General features: G+C 38.3%; 1 protein-coding gene and 1 long non-coding RNA gene across 2 annotated transcripts; both read right to left on the minus strand.

Annotated features, from left to right (window-relative positions):
- Positions 1 to 7,933: 7,933 nt before the first annotated feature.
- LOC110462904 lies at positions 7,934 to 9,788 on the minus strand. The gene is made up of 3 exons (XR_002464325.1): positions 9,337 to 9,788; positions 8,851 to 9,158; positions 7,934 to 8,546 (listed from the first exon to the last, which is right to left on the minus strand). It is a non-coding gene; the product is annotated as an uncharacterized LOC110462904 (long non-coding RNA).
- A 1,006-nt stretch (positions 9,789 to 10,794) lies between these two features.
- On the minus strand, positions 10,795 to 16,805 carry LOC110462903 (DNA excision repair protein ERCC-8-like). Its single transcript, XM_021517144.1, has 5 exons — positions 16,445 to 16,805; positions 14,316 to 14,541; positions 13,644 to 13,861; positions 12,468 to 12,568; positions 10,795 to 11,496 (listed from the first exon to the last, which is right to left on the minus strand). Exons 1-5 carry the CDS (start codon positions 16,615 to 16,617, stop codon positions 10,988 to 10,990), a joined length of 1,227 nt encoding a protein of 408 aa, XP_021372819.1. The 5' UTR covers positions 16,618 to 16,805; the 3' UTR covers positions 10,795 to 10,987.
- Between the last annotated feature and the right edge of the window lie 5,844 nt (positions 16,806 to 22,649).

Here is a 22,649-nt window from a genome sequence, read left to right on the forward strand (position 1 = left end):
TATTTGAGGATAACAATGATATGTCAGTGTGGTTATTTGATGATATGTATACACTTCAGTTTGTATCTGGTACTTAGGAACTATTACAATATTATGTAGTATGTGTAGATGTATAGATGTGACATTGTACACAAAAGACGCATTAATTAAATTCTTTATCGTTTCATAATGTCTTTTTTTTTTAACTCCATTTAAGACTTTTACTGTGACTTAACTTGTCAGACTTCATGATAGTGTATTTGACCCACCATCTGGTGAATATATTTGACACGCTGGTGAATAGATGCATTATATTTGAACTACCCCTGTAACTTTAATTAAAGGAGTGAATGTTCTGGTGGTCTTATGATTTCAGATTTGTCCAGGCAGCTTCTTAAGACAGTTAGTACAGTAATATTTGTGGTAATCATACAAATAGGGATTGAACGGCGTTTTTTTTTTAGATTTGTGTTCATATACCGACATGAAAATTTAAAAAACGCCGTTCAATCCATATATTTACATTTCCACTATAGAAGAATTGTTTCATTTTATTTATTTGTTCTTAAATAATTTATTTACTGCGTTTTGTATATGCGTCGTCCTTTAAACGACATTAGCGGAACAGACCTATTTTTATAAAATTGGCGCCAATAATTAACCGTAGTCATTTGAGTGTTTGACGCATGGGCATTCTCCATGTTATCCCAAGCAAAATGACAACACTCTCATTGAACAAGGTTAATCTACGACGTCATTAGTAAACCAGGTGTTACGTCACGAGAGGTTGTTTCTGCTGGTAATGTTCATATGGTGGGTTGCAGCGCAAATTTAAATATAAGCAAATAAATCATTGAGTAAATTCACTGCATGTATTAGATCACCTTGCCCGAAGGGCCAAGTGAGCTTATCCCATGCCGCAGCGTCCGTCGTCCGTCAACTTTTCCCTTTAAAACGCTACTAGTCCTGAATGGCTCAGAGGATTTTGACCAAATTTGGTCTGGAGCATCATTGGCCGAAGGGTTCTTAGTTTTGTATAAACGGAGGGTATGGTCCCCCTGGGGGCAGAGCCAAATAGGGGGAAAATAGGCAAATCTTTAAAAATCTTCTTCTCAACCAATAGAAGGATTTTGACCAAATTTGTCCTAGAGCATCGTTGGACAAAGGAGACTCAAGTTTGTATAAACGGAGGGTGTGGCTCCTCTGGGGGCGGGGCCAAATAGGGGAAATAGAGGATATGTTCTCTCCTGCTATACAAGTGAAGGGATTTATACCAAATGCAGTCTGAAGCATGATTAGGGACAAAAGGATCAATTTTGTATAAACTGAGTTGTGTGGGTCCCCTTCTAGGGGCAGATTGGTGGGGCCCATAAGGGGAAATAGAGGAAAACATCAAAGATCCTTCTCCTTTTGTACCGATGAAGGGATTTTGACCAAATTTGGTCTGGAGCATCATTGGCCAAAGGGTTCTCAGTTTTGTATAAACGGAGGGTATGATCCCCCTGGGGGCAGAGCCAAATATGGGGGGAAGGTAAATTTTTAAAAATCTTCCTTTCAACCAATAGAAGGATTTTGACCAAATTTGTTCTAGAGCTTTGGACAAAGGAGAGTCAAGTTTGTATAAACGGAGGGTTTGGGTCCTCTGGGGGCATAGGGACGGGGTTCAATAGGGGAAATAGAGGATTTGTTTTCTCCTACTATACAAGTGAAGGGATTTAAACCAAATGCAGTCTGAAGCATGCTTAGGGAGAAAAGTATCAATTTTGTTTAAACTGAAGTGTGTCGACCCCCTTCCATGGGGCATATGAGTGGGGCCCTTTAGGAGAAAAAAAGAGGAAAACATTAAAGATCCTTCTCCTTCTGTACCGATGAAGGGATTTTGACCAAATTTGGTCTGGAGCATCATTGGCCAAAGGGTTCTCAGTTTTGTATAAACGGAGGGTATGATCCCCCTGGGGGCAGAGCCAAATATGGGGGGAAGGTAAATCTTTAAAAATCTTCCTTTCAACCAATAGAAGGATTTTGACCAAATTTGTTCTAGAGCTTTGGACAAAGGAGAGTCAAGTTTGTATAAACGGAGGGTTTGGGTCCTCTGGGGGCATAGGGACGGGGTTCAATAGGGGAAATAGAGGATTTGTTTTCTCCTACTATACAAGTGAAGGGATTTAAACCAAATGCAGTCTGAAGCATGCTTAGGGAGAAAAGTATCAATTTTGTTTAAACTGAAGTGTGTCGACCCCCTTCCATGGGGCATATGAGTGGGGCCCTTTAGGAGAAAAAAAGAGGAAAACATTAAAGATCCTTCTCCTTCTGTACCGATGAAGGGATTTTGACCAAATTTGGTCTGGAGCATCATTGGCCAAAGGGTTCTCAGTTTTGTATAAACGGAGGGTATGATCCCCCTGGGGGCAGAGCCAAATATGGGGGGAAGGTAAATCTTTAAAAATCTTCCTTTCAACCAATAGAAGGATTTTGACCAAATTTGTTCTAGAGCTTTGGACAAAGGAGAGTCAAGTTTGTATAAACGGAGGGTTTGGGTCCTCTGGGGGCATAGGGACGGGGTTCAATAGGGGAAATAGAGGATTTGTTTTCTCCTACTATACAAGTGAAGGGATTTAAACCAAATGCAGTCTGAAGCATGCTTAGGGACAAAATTATCAATTTTGTTTAAACTGAAGTGTGTCGACCCCCTTCCATGGGGCATATGAGTGGGGCCCTTTAGGAGAAAAAAAGAGGAAAACATTAAAGATCCTTCTCCTTCTGTACCGATGAAGGGATTTTGACCAAATTTGGTCTGGAGCATCATTGGCCAAAGGGTTCTCAGTTTTGTATAAACGGAGGGTATGATCCCCCTGGGGGCAGAGCCAAATATGGGGGGAAGGTAAATCTTTAAAAATCTTCCTTTCAACCAATAGAAGGATTTTGACCAAATTTGTTCTAGAGCTTTGGACAAAGGAGAGTCAAGTTTGTATAAACGGAGGGTTTGGGTCCTCTGGGGGCATAGGGACGGGGTTCAATAGGGGAAATAGAGGATTTGTTTTCTCCTACTATACAAGTGAAGGGATTTAAACCAAATGCAGTCTGAAGCATGCTTAGGGACAAAATTATCAATTTTGTTTAAACTGAAGTGTGTCGACCCCCTTCCATGGGGCATATGAGTGGGGCCCTTTAGGAGAAAAAAAGAGGAAAACATTAAAGATCCTTCTCCTTCTGTACCGATGAAGGGATTTTGACCAAATTTGGTCTGGAGCATCATTGGCCAAAGGGTTCTCAGTTTTGTATAAACGGAGGGTATGATCCCCCTGGGGGCAGAGCCAAATATGGGGGGAAGGTAAATCTTTAAAAATCTTCCTTTCAACCAATAGAAGGATTTTGACCAAATTTGTTCTAGAGCTTTGGACAAAGGAGAGTCAAGTTTGTATAAACGGAGGGTTTGGGTCCTCTGGGGGCATAGGGACGGGGTTCAATAGGGGAAATAGAGGATTTGTTTTCTCCTACTATACAAGTGAAGGGATTTAAACCAAATGCAGTCTGAAGCATGCTTAGGGACAAAATTATCAATTTTGTTTAAACTGAAGTGTGTCGACCCCCTTCCATGGGGCATATGAGTGGGGCCCTTTAGGAGAAAAAAAGAGGAAAACATTAAAGATCCTTCTCCTTCTGTACCGATGAAGGGATTTTGACCAAATTTGGTCTGGAGCATCATTGGCCAAAGGGTTCTCAGTTTTGTATAAACGGAGGGTATGATCCCCCTGGGGGCAGAGCCAAATATGGGGGGAAGGTAAATCTTTAAAAATCTTCCTTTCAACCAATAGAAGGATTTTGACCAAATTTGTTCTAGAGCTTTGGACAAAGGAGAGTCAAGTTTGTATAAACGGAGGGTTTGGGTCCTCTGGGGGCATAGGGACGGGGTTCAATAGGGGAAATAGAGGATTTGTTTTCTCCTACTATACAAGTGAAGGGATTTAAACCAAATGCAGTCTGAAGCATGCTTAGGGACAAAATTATCAATTTTGTTTAAACTGAAGTGTGTCGACCCCCTTCCATGGGGCATATGAGTGGGGCCCTTTAGGAGAAAAAAAGAGGAAAACATTAAAGATCCTTCTCCTTCTGTACCGATGAAGGGATTTTGACCAAATTTGGTCTGGAGCATCATTGGCCAAAGGGTTCTCAGTTTTGTATAAACGGAGGGTATGATCCCCCTGGGGGCAGAGCCAAATATGGGGGGAAGGTAAATCTTTAAAAATCTTCCTTTCAACCAATAGAAGGATTTTGACCAAATTTGTTCTAGAGCTTTGGACAAAGGAGAGTCAAGTTTGTATAAACGGAGGGTTTGGGTCCTCTGGGGGCATAGGGACGGGGTTCAATAGGGGAAATAGAGGATTTGTTTTCTCCTACTATACAAGTGAAGGGATTTAAACCAAATGCAGTCTGAAGCATGCTTAGGGACAAAATTATCAATTTTGTTTAAACTGAAGTGTGTCGACCCCCTTCCATGGGGCATATGAGTGGGGCCCTTTAGGAGAAAAAAAGAGGAAAACATTAAAGATCCTTCTCCTTCTGTACCGATGAAGGGATTTTGACCAAATTTGGTCTGGAGCATCATTGGCCAAAGGGTTCTCAGTTTTGTATAAACGGAGGGTATGATCCCCCTGGGGGCAGAGCCAAATATGGGGGGAAGGTAAATCTTTAAAAATCTTCCTTTCAACCAATAGAAGGATTTTGACCAAATTTGTTCTAGAGCTTTGGACAAAGGAGAGTCAAGTTTGTATAAACGGAGGGTTTGGGTCCTCTGGGGGCATAGGGACGGGGTTCAATAGGGGAAATAGAGGATTTGTTTTCTCCTACTATACAAGTGAAGGGATTTAAACCAAATGCNTCTTTTCCATATTTTAGCTGATCAGGCTATATTATTTCTAAACAACAAATATTTACCAAGTTTACTGTATAGCTAGGTATTTAAGTGGGAATAGTTTTTGCAATATTTACTCAAAATTAGGAAATCAAATACACAGATGAAAATTTTGTGATTTGGAGATATGGCATATCGGACTTTCAAGTTTAAGTTTAAGTTTTATTTATTCACTCCGACACACTTACGTGTGTAACAAGAGGTCACATACATATAGTAAGTATGATACATGGCGTGTGATGTACACAATTACAACATTGTACATAGCATAGATACATATAGAAGTACACAAATAGTACAGAAATTAAGTTAATATTTTTTCAAGCTTTTCTATGAATTTACAAAGTTTTGTGTAAATTTTTACATTAAATATATTAAACAATCCTTGCATTTTTATTTGACTTGGATAAGTGAAATAATATTTTAGTATATATTTCTCTCTTAGACATTTAACTAAAACACTTTCACAGATACTGCTACTGATGTTGACTTTCAATCATATATCCTGACGTTCTGTAAAAACAACAAACAAATAACGCTATCAAACAGTTCTTCGTTTATTAACATACATGCATCTTTCACCTATGCACAACTATAAACTGATCTCAGATCTGTGTGTTTAAGTACATGACCAATAAAAATACAATCTATTTCAATCATTATAGCCGCATTACCAGATTGTTGGAGAGAGCCATCATTCATACTCGGTATTGCCGATATCACTGTATTATTTGGTTTGGTTTGTTTGTGTTTTACCTCCTATTAGCAGCTATGGTTATTTAAGGACGTGCCAGGTTTTGGTGGTGGAGGAGACAGCCAGAGTTCCCAGGTGAAAACCACCGACCTATGGCCAGTACCTGTAGTAATAAGCAGGGTCCACTGTTTACAATAAAGAGGTGGCTGCATTGCAGTGTATATCACAGATAATATTTTCAAATAAATAACTATGTGGATCAAATTTTTGTGATAAAGTATATATGCCTCTTGAATTTTGTGAAAAATTCCCATCTCAAATTAACCTGCTACATGTATATAGTGTTACATTCAAAGAATTTATAAGTTGAGAAGAGTTGTGTTTGGACAAAGATAAAGTTTCCATCAAAGTTCCTCAACCTTCACAACTGAATCGGATATGCAGTACCTTAGTTTCAACAACTTTTTTTTAAAATCAGATGAAATTGGTCATATGCTCCACTAAAGCGTGCACAACTACCTCTAGTTTGTAGTACACACATCTATATCATTTAGATTGGAGAATTTTATTTTACAAAGTAAAACCTTTCACATTAGTCTTTTTCATGTTTAATACAATATGTAAAGAATGTTTAATAAAATCTACCATTCTTTTATATGACTTATCAGGAAATGTACCTGTCAACAAAGAGTAAGCAAGGCAATTTACATGTCTATAAAGACTGATCAAAGGAAATATACCTGTTTATATATACTGATCAATGAAGATCAGCATCCAGTCTATAAAGACTGATCAGTGGAGATCATCCAGTCTTTAAAGACTGATCAATGGAGATCATCCAGTCTATAAAGACTGATCAATGGAGATCATCCAGTCTATAAAGGCTGATCAAAGGAGATCATCCAGTCTATACAGACTGATGAAAGGAGATCATCCAGTCTATAAAGACTGATCAAAGGAGATCATCCAGTCTATAAAGACTGATCAGTGGAGATCATCCAGTCTATAAAGACTGATCAATGAAGATCATCCAGTCTATAAAGATTGATCAATGAAGATCATCCAGTCTATAAAGACTGATCAGTGGAGATCATCCAGTCTATAGAGACTGATCAATGAAGATCATCCAGTCTATAAAGACTGATCAATGGAGATCATCCAGTCTATAAAGACTGATCAGTGAAGATCATCCAGTCTATAAAGACTGATCAGTGAAGATCATCAAGTCTATTAAGACTGATCAGTGGCGATCATCCAGTCCATAAAGACTGATCAAAGGAGATCATCCAGTCTATAAAGACTGATCAATGAAGATCATCCAGTCTATAAAGACTGATCAATGAAGATCATCCAGTCTATACAGACTGATGAATGGAGATCATCCAGTCTATAAAGACTGATCAATGAAGATCATCCAGTCCTTAAAGACTGATCAAAGGAGATCATCCAGTCTATAAAGACTGATCAATGAAGATCATCCATTCTATACAGACTGATGAATGGAGATCATCCAGTCTATAAAGACTGATCAATGAAGATCTTCCAGTCTATACAGACTGATCAATGGAGATCATCCAGTCTATAAAGACTGATCAACGAAGATCTTCCAGTCTATAAAGACTGATCAATGGAGATCATCCAGTCTATAAAGACTGATCAACGAAGATCTTCCAGTCTATAAAGACTGATCAATGGAGATCATCCAGTCTATAAAGACTGATCAAAGAAGATCATATCCAAAGTGACAAAAAACAATAAAACCACCTTATTCAATATCTAGCATACAGATTTAAGACTAAAAAGTATTTGAAACTACCACCTCTGATTCTACACAAGGAAAATGAAGATATTTTAGCAAACTGACTCCTTTGGGCCCCACCCTACAGCCCTTGGGTATCAAAAGTATCAAACTGTCAACTCAGGGTTATAATTCCAATCAATGCAAGTTATTAACATGTAACATGGGGGGGTGTCAGTCAGGGATCATATGTGCATACCATCAAACTGCTACCCAATCCTGATAATGCTAGCCTAAATTGAATTACTTCCAATGAAAATTAAACAAATGTTGGTCCAAAATGTGATTCCCCTTTATAAACTATAGTAAAGTTTACCCCCTCCCCAGGGGGAAACGTGAGACCCCAGGGTCATAAAATTCACAATTTTGGTAGAGCACCTTAAGACCCTTCCATCTATGAAGAGTGTTTGATTCTACCATATCTGGGTCTTGAGAAGAAGATTTTTGAAATTTCAGTCATTTCTACCCTTTTTTGCCCCTTTCCTCAGGCCCCTGGGGGCTGGGTACCAAATCAGCCACAATTTTTGTTGACCTTTGGCCATGGAAGGTTTCTGCAAAATTTCATTGAAATTGGTTCAGGGGTTTTGGAGAAGAAGGCAAATGTAAATTGTTTACGGACGGATGCCGGACGCCGGATACCGGACAAAAATCGCAATAGGTCACTTGAGACTTTGTCTCAGACGACCTAATAAAACCTACATGCATAGTTTACAAAATAAAGTGCACATTAAAATCATGTTATACACACTGATGAACAACAAATATTTAAGTAGGCTAGGGGAACATATGTTCAGCTGCAACTTGCCGATAGCCCAATATTTAGGTCACTCAAAGGTAACATATATATTATGGATATGCCATAAAGCATCATCCATGGGCATTTTCTCATCAATTTTTTTCTTGCAAATGAGTTGATCTGTACATATGTGACACATAAATCAATTCATCTGAATACATGTACAGTACATACCTGTGACTGTTCACAGTTTCAAAACACAAAAATAAATATCGCCACCTATATTATGATTACCGCTAGGTAAATATGCTTTTGAAGTATTGCACCTGATCAGTGTCCTACAACGTCACCTGATCAGTGTCCTCCAACGTCACCTGATCTGATCAGTGTCCTCCAACGTCACCTGATCAGTGTCCTCCAACGTCACCTGATCAGNCAGCTGCAACTTGCCGATAGCCCAATATTTAGGTCACTCAAAGGTAACATATATATTATGGATATGCCATAAAGCATCATCCATGGGCATTTTCTCATCAATTTTTTTTTTGCAAATGAGTTGATCTGTACATATGTGACACATAAATCAATTCATCTGAATACATGTACAGTACATACCTGTGACTGTTCACAGTTTCAAAACACAAAAATAAATATCGCCACCTATATTATGATTACCGCTAGGTAAATATGCTTTTGAAGTATTGCACCTGATCAGTGTCCTACAATGTCACCTGATCAGTGTCCTCCAACGTCACCTGATCTGATCAGTGTCCTCCTACGTCACCAAATCTGATCAGTGTCCTCCAACGTCATCTGATCAGTGTCCTCCAACGTCACCTGATCAGTGTCCTCCAACGTCACCTGATCAGTGTCCTCCAACGTCACCTGATCAGTGTCCTCCAACGTCACCTGATCGGATCAGTGTCCTCCTACGTCACCAAATCTGATCAGTGTCCTCCAACGTCATCTGATCAGTGTCCTCCAACGTCACCTGATCAGTGTCCTCCAACGTCACCTGATCAGTGTCCTCCAACGTCACCTGATCAGTGTCCTCCAACGTCACCTGATCAGTGTCCTCCAACGTCACCTGATCGGATCAGTGTCCTCCTACGTCACCAAATCTGATCAGTGTCCTCCAACGTAATCTGATCAGTGTCCTCCAACGTCATCTGATCAGTGTCCTCCAACGTCACCTGATCAGTGTCCTCCAACGTCACCTGATCAGTGTCCTCAAACGTCACCTGATCTGATCAGTGTCCTCCTACGTCACCAAATCTGATCAGTGTCCTCCAACGTCACCTGATCAGTGTCCTCCAACGTCACCTGATCAGTGTCCTCCTACGTCACCTGATCTGATTAGTGTCCTCCAACGTCACCTGATCAGTGTCCTCAAACGTCACCTGATCAGTGTCCTCAAACGTCAATGTCATGCATGATGCAGTGGAAATCATAATGTGAAAGAAAACATATTTGGACGAACAATGAAGCTCAGTATCATGATTAGCATTCTGTACATTTGCAATTAAAAATTTGTTTTATGATCATTCAAGATTAACAAGAGATAGCAGTGCTAAGCTGAAGACTAGTTAATTTCTTGTTTTCAATATTAAATATGGATAAAATCTCTTAATCCCTATGGTAGAAGAAGGATTTTAAAGGTTTTACATCTTATTTCCCCTATTTGGCCCTGCTTTTCTGCCCCCACAGGGGCCACACCCACTGTTTATACAAAATTGAGTGCCCTTAGCCAAAGGATGCTCCAGACCAAATTTTGTGTGTTAAAATCCACTAAGTCGTTAAGGACTAGGCCAAAACAAATTGATCACGGTACTTGGTTCTCAGGCCCGCGCGCATTTCATTTTTGGGTACCGCATTGTCGATTTTATCGTGAAAGTAATAATAAAACAAGAGGCCAAATGGGCCTGCATCGCTCACCTGGTATTAATCTCACACTTGTAATCTTAAAAATGGACTTAAATACAGCTACAGGCAGAATATCAGTGTGACCTTGAATGTCAAACAATGACATTAGGTTGAAAGTGGGTCAAGGTCATTCATTTGAACAAATTTGGTAGCCCTGATTGCTACAGGCCAAATATCAGTACCCTGGGCCTTTTGGTTATTGAGAAGAAGTTGTTTGAAGATTTTAAGACATTTGACACCTGTGACCTTGAAAGTTGGTCAAGGTCATTCATTTGAAAAAAACTGGTAGCTCTTCAACCCAGCATGTTACTGGACAAATCTCATCACCCTAGGCCTCTCGATTATTCAGAAGAAAGTTGTTTAAAGGTTTTAAACATATTTGACCCCTGTGACCTTGAATATAAATCGAGGTCATGTATTTGAACAAACTTGGTAGACCTTTATCCCAGCATGTTACTGGCCAAATTTAGGCACCCTAGGCCTCTTGGTTATTCAGAAGTTGTTTAAAGGTTTTAAACATATTTGACCCCTGTGACCTAGAATATAAGTCAAGGTCATGTATTTGAACAAACTTGGTAGCCCTTCATCCCAGCATGCTTCTGGCCACATTTCATCACCCTAGGCCTCTGGGTTATTCAGAAGAAGTTGTTGATAGGTTTTAAACATATTTGACCTCTGTGACCTTGAATATAAGTCAAGGTCATTTATTTGACGACCGACGGACGACGGACGCTGCACCATGCCATAAGCTCACTTGGCCCTTCGGGCCAGGTGAGCTAAAAATTGTGAATGCACCAGCCACCGTCTTTAAAAAAATCCGGAAAATTGGTCTGCATGTTGTTTTTACTCGTTAGTCACCCAAGTCCTTCGGGCAGGTGAGCTAAAAATGGAATGAAGCAAGTTTATAAAATAGTATCACAAGTTAGGAACAACATCTGTCCCCTATCAGCTGTCCTCATCGCTACTCCAGGCATCAGCTGTGGCTGATATACTGCGAGCCACAACACCAGCTATCCGCGACACCTGCTCTTTATCTGCCTCATGCTTTTCCTTGAGATAGTCTTCATAAGCCGAGTCGGTATCTGGTGTCCACACCAAAATATTCCTGTCACTACCACCCGAGTACAACTCCTGATAGTGTGGATGAGTTATACAACAGTTAACACGCATGTAGTGACCACGTAAAAAGTCAATCTGGCTGCCTTTGAATAAGTCGAGCATTTCTATATTGGTACCATTAGGTACAAAGAGTATGTCAGGACTACAGCCTTGTGTGATCCCAATGTCTATGTTCTTCTTCCACTCATTATTCACCTTTCCATAGTTGACCATGGTGTTCTTCCCAGAGGCCACATTCCAGAGTCGTATACGGTCGTCTGTTCCAAAGGTCACCAAATGAAGGCCGTCTGATGTGAAGGTCATACCATTGACATGACCACTGTGTGCAGTGTTAGCTGAAACAATCAATTTCTCAATTCATTATTAACAAATGTCCAGATGACTAGCAAATTATTGTAATCCTTAACATCATTGACAGCTAAAAATTTCTTGCTGCATACTGTATAGCACTTTAAATTCACAGGGTCAATATTTCGCAGTTTCAAATTAAATACATATTCGTGGAGGTTAAATTTGGCTGTGCACCCGAATCCCATTATTGTGTCGTGCAAAGTATTTTGAGTGTCATCAATTAAGGGTTAAACCTCGAAAAGCAGGTTAACCGTACACTGATCCTGAGCGTCGTCATCCGCCAGTGACTTCACTCGAAATAAAATAAAATGTGCATGTACCTTTGTAGGAATAAACTGGTATCAATTAATCACCTAATGTGTACACATAACTATGTTGTGACCACTTATATGTAAGTGTTGTTTCGACATGGACCGCCCAGTTGTCCGGTGATAATCTGATTTGAGTTCATTTAAGCTTGCATAACAAGTGTTGGGTTATAAATATTTTCAACATGTTGTGATAAGATCCATCAAAGTGGTTAACATTTTCAATAATTTCACTGGTTTTTAGAATTTGTGGATATTAGTCAAAGCGCGAATATAGCGAAATTAAAACCCTTGCGAAATATAACCTCTATACAGTGTTTTAATACCTTTAATTTCTGTTGGAACTTAATAACTCCCTCTAAAATGCTAAAAATTCACGACAACCAAACATAATCTGACATGAGTCAAAGAAACATTTTAGAATAGATATCCTTTTAAAGAAATCAACAGTAACATATGAAATTCAATGATGCCATTTTTCTTTACATAAAACAATATTCTAATAATGATAGTTATGTTTGTTACTAACAGGACTCATATTTTAATAACTTGTTTAGACCTATATATTGCTGTAGAGAGAAGCTACTACACTTGGCAGATGACATCAGTTTATTGGTATGAGTATGTATATGATGGTGAGGTCGTACCTGTGAAATGGTTGTTGGCATTTTTGCCATTGTATTGGTCCAGTGATTTAAGAGCTCCTTTGGCACTCCGTATATCCCATAACAACACCTGGTTGTCCTCGCTGAAACACATTTATATCACATGATGTACTCAGTGAATATACATGTCATTTTTTTTGCGTATTAACCCATGTAATATAACCTATCACTATCAGCCCTGTGATTGGTTGTAATTTTCCATTGTATTGCCACGTCTAGAACAAGTACATAACGTCAAAGACGTATGCACTGGAGTCAAAATGGCAGCTTTTAACATTTCAAGGTTGCATGAAAAATGTCGTTTTACATGAATAAATGCCACATATCTTGATTATGTGATAAAAGGATCTTAAACTCGTTTTCAATTCATATGAGATTTATGAAACTCATCACAAAATTTTCATTTTAGCTCGACAGAGGCTTGCTAATTTTATTTTTTTTAGACTCGTTTCATAAATCTCATATAAAATGGAAACTCATGCAAGATCCTATATATATTTAAAAGTCAAAGCAACAAATAAACTCGACCAACAGATGCAAGTACAATGCTTTAAACTATATTTACATAACACTTCGGGATGTTTCCCATTCTGTTTTGAGTATAGATAGTGCTCTCAGTTTACAACCTTGGTATTGTAATGCAGCACCAATAGTGCTTTGATATACTTCCCAATTTTTCTCCCTTATTTTTCGACTTTGGAAATTTGCAGAATTATTTACAGCTCCCTTCTTGCTTGATTTCAATTAATTCATTATTTATTACAACATAACTATATATGCAGTTTTATACTTTTATACCATTAAGGGGTCATTATAAATACTTCTTTTAAAAGTTATCATATTCTCTCTATATGTGATACTCAGCCAGTGTTTTTGTTACCTAAATTTTACAACAGCCTGTTCCTTTATGAGTTGGGGAAAAATAGCATTGTTTGCATTGAAATTGGGAAAATACTCCTCAGTTTTTGGTCATTTTGGGAAAATTAGGCTTTTCTTAGCTAGGGGAACCAGCCTGTATTTGGCAGTAAAACTGTGTAGAAAAATTCACTGTCCGTTTCGACGAGAATGGCTTTCAATGTAAGAGAATTTATCAAAAACTAATTGAAAATTAGGCAAGTACATGTTGGTGTATGGCTTAAAGTTAATATCCTTAGTTACCCTCCTGATGCAAGTACAAATTCATCCCTTGTTGACCACTTTGTAGAGAGGACTGCAGTTTTATGACCCTTCAGAGTGTGTGTGGCAGACCCAGACTTGAGATCGACCAACTTCAGGGTGGAACTCTGGCATGCCACTGAGATCAGACAGTGCTTCGTGGCTACTGAGGACATTGCATGGCAGTAGACAATGCCACTGAACTCAAACTCATCTGCTGGCTTCAACACAACACACAAGAAAAAGCTTTAATTATACAAACCATGTGGTAAAATAAAATTAAATAATCAGTAAACTTGAAATTCAGTAAACAAAACAATTTAAGCAACTGGTGATCTGGTTTTTATAACAAGAAACCCATATTTATTTAATTTGAAAAAAGATGAAGTACAGCCAGAATTAAATTTAGTTAAATTTGAAGCGCAAAGAGCAAAGATCAAGGGGAAATAACTCATGCAATGCTGTTTAACCAGTCTCAGTATACGTATCATCTACAGTAAAAAGTTGAAACTTTTGCTGTGAATTTACCTTCACATCTAAAATGGAACAACAAAACGGTACAGGCAGTTAAGATATGAACAATTTAACTCTAGTTTAAATATACTAGCTTCCCACTATAACTCTGCACAAATGTTTTGTCTCCATATCTTGATGTTGCAGACAAAAAAGACATACCACTAGAGTATTAGTGTCCCAAACTTTGAGGAGTTTGTCTGTTCCACTAGAGATGAACATTCCAGTATCCAAGGGGTACCAGATGACAGTTTCCACTGTGTGCTTGTGGCGATGACGACTGCCCCTCCCAGCAAAGCACACTGATTTGGAAGTGTATTTAACTTCACCAGTGAAATTTTCAAGATCGTGAACAGCAACAGACCCATCAGAACTTCCAGATAACAAACTGAAAGAACATATCTTATAATTTAATAAGTATAAACTTCAAAATGCATTATGGACATCAGTATGTACTAATGCAAAGTCTGGAGGGGAGATCCTTTTATAGGCCAATTATAAACCATATTTCAAACAATGCTAATGTAAATGGAATATGTACAGAGAATATGACATAGGAATTTAAAAGTCTACCAATATATGTGCATTATTGTATTACCAGGAACAGATGTATTCAGATAGCCATTTCTTTTCATAACAGATTGCCTATATAACGTGGAACAGTTTTGTGATATACCACCGACTTAGATAGCATCTTATCTAATTCTGTGACTACATATACCTTCAAACAAGGGACTTCTACGTATACGAATTAAGAATCAACTATCAACTCACTGAACATTTTGCACCATATGTCCATGCTTGTGTACTGGAGCATATATATATATATGCATACATATCTGTTTGTATGTTTTTAGTTAGTTTTAGGAATATGCTTCCTATACTTTTTATAGGGCACTGCCACTTGAATATCATAGCATAGGTAGGGAGTGTAATTTTTATATTATTTAGCAAGGGCAGACCCTGAAATTTTGAAAATTGATAAGGGGGGGGGGGGGGTTCCAACATATTTTTTGAGGTTATGTCTCTATAACATCCTAGCCCATGTTTCCTCTGGCCCTAACACCAGACTCAAACATTTTGATATTAGAGGTGTCACGATTCACCACGATGCACTTGTACTGCGATTATTTATGTTCGATTTGATTCACGATATATTTTTTCCGGATTTTCGATACGTCATGATCTGAATATTTATATAAGTGTATGCCGCTTCAGCCGAAACGTCCGTGGGACGTTAAATTTCATTGGCTGATCTTTAAACCCTCAGCCAATCGGCTGCGACGATGCAATTTTCACAAAGCCTTCATAACAAAATGGCAGACTGCGGTAAGGAAATGAAAATTTTTGATGCTCCGGCAAGCTTCAAATCAAAAGTGTGGAAACACTTCGGGTTTCCGTATATTGATTGGTTATATATATCATTTTGTTGATATTTTAAAATAAAGTTGTATCGATTCGAAATAATCGAAATCGTGGTACAAATATTGAGATACATATTGAATCGTAGGTAAAGTGTATCGTGACAGCTCTATTTGATATATAGATGTCTGGTGTGGGGCCAGAGCGCACTCACTCAGCTATATGAAAACATAAAGATGCGGTGCGGAAATCTTCTAAACAAGAATAATATATTCCGTTTTCGGTCCGGATCAGTACGGTTTGCCGATTAGTCACCCCATGACCTATACATTTTGAGGATTCTACTGATGGAATTTAGCAGCTGTTGGTGATAATAAGAGCTGATTTGGATCAATAATAATCCATTAACGATATATGTGAGGCATGTGTTGTGACATAGTAGATTTGTGTTGTAAGCACCTCATAACGGAGAACTCCACATTTTCATATAGCAGTGCGCTCTAGTAGCTGGCCCCACACCAGACACTTGTATGTCAAAATGTCTAAGTCTGGTGTTAGGGCCAGAGGAAACTCAGGCTATATAACATCCTTGTGCCAAAAATTACAAATATAAATTTCCAGTTGAAATGATGATATTACAATTTTCCGAAAAATGGGTGAATAAATTTAAAAGGGAGAGGGGGGTGGGTGGGGGGCAGGGGTCTGGATCTCTTGGATCCGTCCTTCATTACAGTTGAGGATAAATTGATCCACAGCATGTCTGCTTTGGACCAGTGACTACTGTCGCTGACGAACGTTATTTTAATACCACAGAATTAGAAATGTCATCTCGGATTTAATTATTCTGTATAAAAATGTGGAGACAATTCAGTGAGTGACTCTTTCTGTTTGTACCACCGACAGGATATGTCAAAGCTCTATATCCTTACTATCTTGCTTCCACGGGGTCGATGTCCAAAGAGTTTATGCCCCCAAGATGTACAACCTCAAAATCACGCCGTTTGCTCAAATCGAGAGCGTACGACCGTCGAGTTGATTCGGCTCTCCTCATGACCAACGGATCGTTCGAACCAGACTGCCTGTTGGCCAGAAACTTCAACATGGTTTAAAGTTTCTACTTTTTAACGATTTAACGTACAACTTCGATCCTCCATGATGATGACGCCGTTTGACTGTAAAAGCATGTTTTGCTGACAAAACAAAAAAACACCTCACGCTGTCATAACACTGGAAATCTTTTGTTTAGCGAGGGTGTAAAAAGTACTTGTCGTTGTTTCGTAAAATAAAAGTCGAAATATGAAATATTTTCGCCAAATGTACTGAGTTTCGTTGACATTCAAACGTGTTAAAAATCTTTATGAAAATGTTTATAGAGTAAGAAAGATATAGATTAAATAATTCGAAAACATTCTAAGGAGATGCTCTGAGTCAATCGGGAACCGTCGGTATTTTCCGTAAACGAAAAAAATAATGCGGCAAACGGCAGCATTCGGCAAACCTCGGCCGATTCCGGTACCTCTCATCTAATCTGTAGGTACGGAATCTGCCGAGATGTGACGAGTGCAAACGGCAGCTCAACCGCAACTTCTCGGCCTATTCCGGCCAGGCATGATTCCTTGACTAGCCGGAATAGGCCGAGAAGTTGCGATTGACGGCAGCTGTGCACGGTAAAGCAGTTATTTTAAAACCGGAACTGAAGTATGTGAAAGTGAAAGTAGAAGTTCAGTGTCAACAAATATTTACATAATTTAAAAAATAAAAATGGGAGGTATATAGGTGTAAGTGGTGGAGAAAGGGTTATTACTATGTATTTCACAACGGAAGGAAAATAATTCATGCATGTATAACTTACTGTTTAGTCATTATTTTTTTTAGATCTTTATTGTCTTCCCTGATTTGATTTGATTTTCAGTAATTTTATTAAATTGAATTAATACACCTGCAAACGATCAGATACCTTTGATAGCGGGCTCCTGAATTCAAACACTTAAAACAATGCTTGTAAAAGTACTTATTCCGTCTTTGCGTATTGCAGATTTATCTTCTCTTGTGAGCAGGTATTGATTGTTACGTCATTGGTTTGTGTGGGAAAATTACGTCGTTTTCTCAAAAAGTGATGACGTTACTCTCACAAACAAATGACGTAACAAACAATACCTGCTCATAAGAGAAGATAACTCTGCAATACGCAAAGACGGAATAACTCTTTTTAACAATAAATATATGTGGATTAAATGTTTATATTATCGCAGACAGTTTACACCAATTTTCAAAACAACAAATTTACTTTAGGTTATGGGCATTTATTTATTGTTTCAGATTGATAATACACTAGAACTTACTTTCACAGATCATGAAAATCGCATGTTCATATGTACTAACTTTGTTTCAGACCCATCTTGAGTGTCAATAATTACACCTGTATGTTTAATCGCTTCAGACTGGTTATAAATTTGTGTTAACTTTCACAGACATGTAACAGAAAATAACATATTGTTTAAAACTGCATGATTGACTTTTGACTTTGAACATATTTTATTAACCAGAATTGGAAAATAGGATTTGGCACAAGTTATTACAACTTATGAAGCCATCTCCTTACAAGTGTAAGAAGTTAGGTTGTTTAATTACTTCTGTGGGAAAACTTCATAATTAAACGGGATTCAACAGTTTAAAGAAAGTAATTTTTAATAAATTAGACAGGTAAAATAGTGTTTAGGTATGCTGCCTAACACTGGTATACCTGTACAACAGTTAAGCTATGCCCTGCTGTGAACATGGGTGAGGTTCTCCAGGAACTGTTACCAGTTCCACAGAGTTCAATGTCCCAAAAATGTTCATAAGAAGAGTGCTGTTTCGATGGTCCATCCAGGGACAGAGAGCCGACGGGATAGGGAGCTCCTTACGCTCCAGACCGAGGAACCTTACCAGGTGGAAGATGGATCCATGCCACCAGCTAGACAGACTGCTGTTGATGTTTACAGACTCGCGGGATTAAGCTTTATGCATGTGTTTTCAACTTGCCAATGTGTTAAGCGTTATGCTTTCATTTTCAAGAACTTTGCCAACTTACAGTGACATTTAAGTGAACAAACTTTATTCATTCTCTAGTTTTACAGGAAGTTATGCTGATTTTACATGTTATTTGATGTATTCTCTTTCAGGAATTGTATTACCAGTTATATGTATGTCCTCCTATTTTTGTATTTTTGAGATAATTATTTTGTTTGTAGTTGATCAGGTTAGATGTATTTTATAAGGGTTGGTTTTTGTCTTTTCTACCTATAAGGAGTTCAGTAATTGCCTGCTCCTTATATGTGTTCTAATGTTAGTAAGAGACTTGTTTATTGCAAGTTTTGAAGTTGTCTATACATGTTTATTCCTAGAGTCTCCCCAGGGTGATAGGGTAGCGATGATTAGACAAAGGTATTTTTTGTGTAAAATAATACTTTGATCTTAAGGGGGGGGGGGGGGGGGGGGGATGTGGGAAAACAGGTTTCTAGCCTTGTTTGTTTTACTGCTTTCCATGTGTATCCCTTTATTGCCATCCTAGTGTAACCAAAGATTCGGTACGGCTATTCTATCGGCGTATGTAGCGATATCACTGGTGCAGTCTATTTGTTTACATAGGTGTTTACTTTTGAGACGACCAGATGTTGGGGACTTACCGGAAGAGGTTCTGGGCTCACTGCGCATACGCCATAGATTATATGTCCGGCGGAGGGGACCCGTGGAGGAGGGTCCAACCTGCACGTAAAAAAAAACTCTGTGTATTGTCGAAAGAGTAGGCGCGTTAACGCCGACACAGAGNTAGGAGGGTCCAACTTGCACGTAAAAAAAACCTCTGTGTATTGTCGAAAGAGTAGGCGCGTTAACGCCGACACAGAGGATAGGGATAGATTAGATTACATCTATTTTCGACGATTCGACGGACTTCCAAAATATAGGAACAAAACAAAACACAAAATAGAGTAGGATATAAGTAAAGGACAGCCTGGATACGGTACGCCCTCCTCCTAGACCAACGCCATGATATGATACGATCGGTGATCTCCCCATCTTTTTATATAATAAAAGTTCCAATAAGACATATATTATAAGCCCAACAACTTATAGACCCCCCATAAGACCATCTACTAGCAACCATTTTTTCCCCTTTTTTTAAATAGACATACACCAAAGAATTAAGGGTAAATATCCGCATACACCATAGGGACCCCTCGGATAATCTCAGACTCCGGCCAAGCCTGACAAGAAAACAAGGTACTGTACCTAACGGAAGCAGAGACGTTTCTCTACTGTCGGGCACAACCGGCAGTAGGAGAACCGAGGTACATAACAAATATAATATATATACCTCCCTATAAGAACAGGAATATATGCAATAAATACACTTTCAAAAATATACAAATAATTTTATTTTTTAAAAACATATATACATTAATAATATGAAAAGGCAAAGCCTTAAACGAGCGAAGCTTTTGTTGATCTCTGATATTTACTGATTTAGAATGAGATAATACAGCTTTTGGAATGAGGCAAGATAAAATTTATTTAAATTCGGCTAGTCGAGTGATAACAATAAAACATAAACTCTAATGAGATTAAGACCGACACAACAATAGGGGAGATCGGGGCAAATTCGGCCCATTTTTATTAAAGTCCGTTCTGGGAAGTATGGCAGCACGTCCGTTTTTGAACATTATTTAGTTTTTACCTGTCGGCATTCGTGTAAGTTCGGCCCCCTTTGGAATCAGCTTAATTATGACGTTATAAAGCATGCAACGTCAGATTTTACCGCATACTTTTCGACTTTTTATGTGTTACATGGGCCGAACTTGCCACGGTATCATTGGCTGAAACTCTCCGGGCCCAAATTGATTTTTCAATAAATTCTTATCGTACAGCAATATGGTAGTGAGTGTTTGGCTTTGCTTTTATTTCCACGTATATCATTTGAAGCTGTCAGTGTCTTACACGTTTGACCGTAATTTCTTTAGCAAAAGTTCGCATCATTAGAAGCGAGATCATGATTTTCTTTCTCAAAAGTAATTTGTTTAATAATTTTACATTAGAGTTTTCCTTGCCATTTTTTCATGTGAATGCCTAGCCAACTAAACTGCTGTGATCTTAAAGGTTGTAAATATAAGCTCAAAAACAAAAATATCACTTTCATTTACATCAAAGTATAACAATGTTTTCCTTTTTTCAATTTTATTTTTGCAACTTACATCTCTATACATTTACTTAGACTAATCGTCAAATATGTAATATGCACTTTTTCTATAGTAATTGCCAAACAGTTTTCCCCCAGCTTATCTCAATCATTCTTTTTGAGCCCTGACGGAAGCACGCAGAGGGTTTAATTCTTAATATGGGAGGAAGCTTGAGTATCCGGAGAAAATCCGCGTGGTCGGGCAGGTGACCGGGTTTGAATCCGGCCATCTTGGTGAAGGCGAGCGCGCTATCCACTGCGCCACCGACCCATCATATACACAAGAACAAATATCTACTTTAGCTTTAACTAAAAGAAAATGGCGTCATTGATGCAAAAACTATATGGTGAATACATTTTTACTAAACATCAATGATATAAAAAAAATCTACATACGGTAAACCGAGGCAAGTTCGGCCATCCCTGATATTTTGATCTCGCTTCTAGTTATGCGAACTTTTTGAAACGGAATTGCTACTTTTTTACAGTCAACCGTGTAAGACACTGACAGCTTCAAATGATAATACATAAAAGCCAATCACTCACTACCATATTGCTGTACGATAAGAATTTATTGAAATATCAATTTGGGCCCGGACAGTTTCGGCCAATGATACCGTGGCAAGTTCGGCCCATGTAACACATACAAAAATGTAGAGTTGGCGGTAAAATCTGACGTTGCATGCTTTATGACGTCATAATTAAGCTGATTCCAATGGGGGCCGAACTTACGGCCATCCGATCTTCCAACAGGATAGTTAAATAATGTTCAAAAACGGACGTGCTGCTATACTTACTAGAACGGACTTAAATACAAAAAGGGCCGAACTTGCCCCTGTCTCCCTATTGTTATGTCGGTCTTAATCTCATTAGAGCTCGTGTTTTATTGTTATTCCTCGACTAGCCGACTTTTAAAAGAGTTTATCTTATCTCATTCTGAAAGTTGTATTCTTAATCAGTAAATATCAGAGATCAACAAAAGCTACGCTCTTTTAAGGCTTTGCCTTTTCATATTAACATATAGTAAATGATTTAGTTGTGTGGGTCCTTTAATGGTAACACATGCGTGCGTAAACAGAGTTGTTACCCCTTTCTACACGTTGCCCTTGGTTATTCTCGTCCGGAAGTAGTCCTCCAGTGGGGAAACCGGAAGTGTATCCTTGACTTCTAGCCAATGAAAAATGAGTAAAACAGGAATTCCGACTGAAGTCATATTTCTATATTCTATTTCTGTTTCGCGCGAAAACGGAAATCTCACTTGCTATACAAGAATGTTAAATATTGCTTTATTCCCAAAACATATACAACTTATATATCTTCTGCAACTAGACCGCAAAGTGACCGTCATTTCTCCATATGAAATGGAGTTATGTTAATAATCAGAATCATAGACGCATCGGCACCTGTTAAAGTCAATACTTGGACACCTCGGCACTGATATTTTCGGCACTTGGACACCTCGGCACTGATATTTTCGGCACTTGGTGAACTCGGCACTTTTTGAAAACAAGTCGGTACTTATTTCTTAATCCAATTTAATTTTTAAGTTATTGACTCTGATATCCCTGAATCTATATATAGGCCTAGTTGGTATTCTGTTCAAATTCATATAAAGGGAAATAACTCGTTGAAACTGGTAAGTCTAGTCACCCTACGCTAAATCAGCCCTAACCTCAAACTAGTTGCAACAAAATTTATTTTTTGTTTTTTTGGAATGGTAGTTATCAGTATTATAACAGGAAAAAAGTTTCCTGGAATCAAACTTTGGAAAAATCATTTTTTGACCTTCTATAGGATCAAGAAAATAAGAAAATCACATATCTACCTCCTTTACAATACTTGATATATAAGATTAACCGTATAGCAAGACCAACTGAAATATAGTACAAAATGTTACAGCGGAGGTATTGCATTGAAAA

Source organism: Mizuhopecten yessoensis, unplaced genomic scaffold, assembly GCF_002113885.1.
Source record: "Mizuhopecten yessoensis strain PY_sf001 unplaced genomic scaffold, ASM211388v2 scaffold10843, whole genome shotgun sequence".
Classification (NCBI taxonomy): Eukaryota; Metazoa; Mollusca; class Bivalvia; order Pectinida; family Pectinidae; genus Mizuhopecten; species Mizuhopecten yessoensis.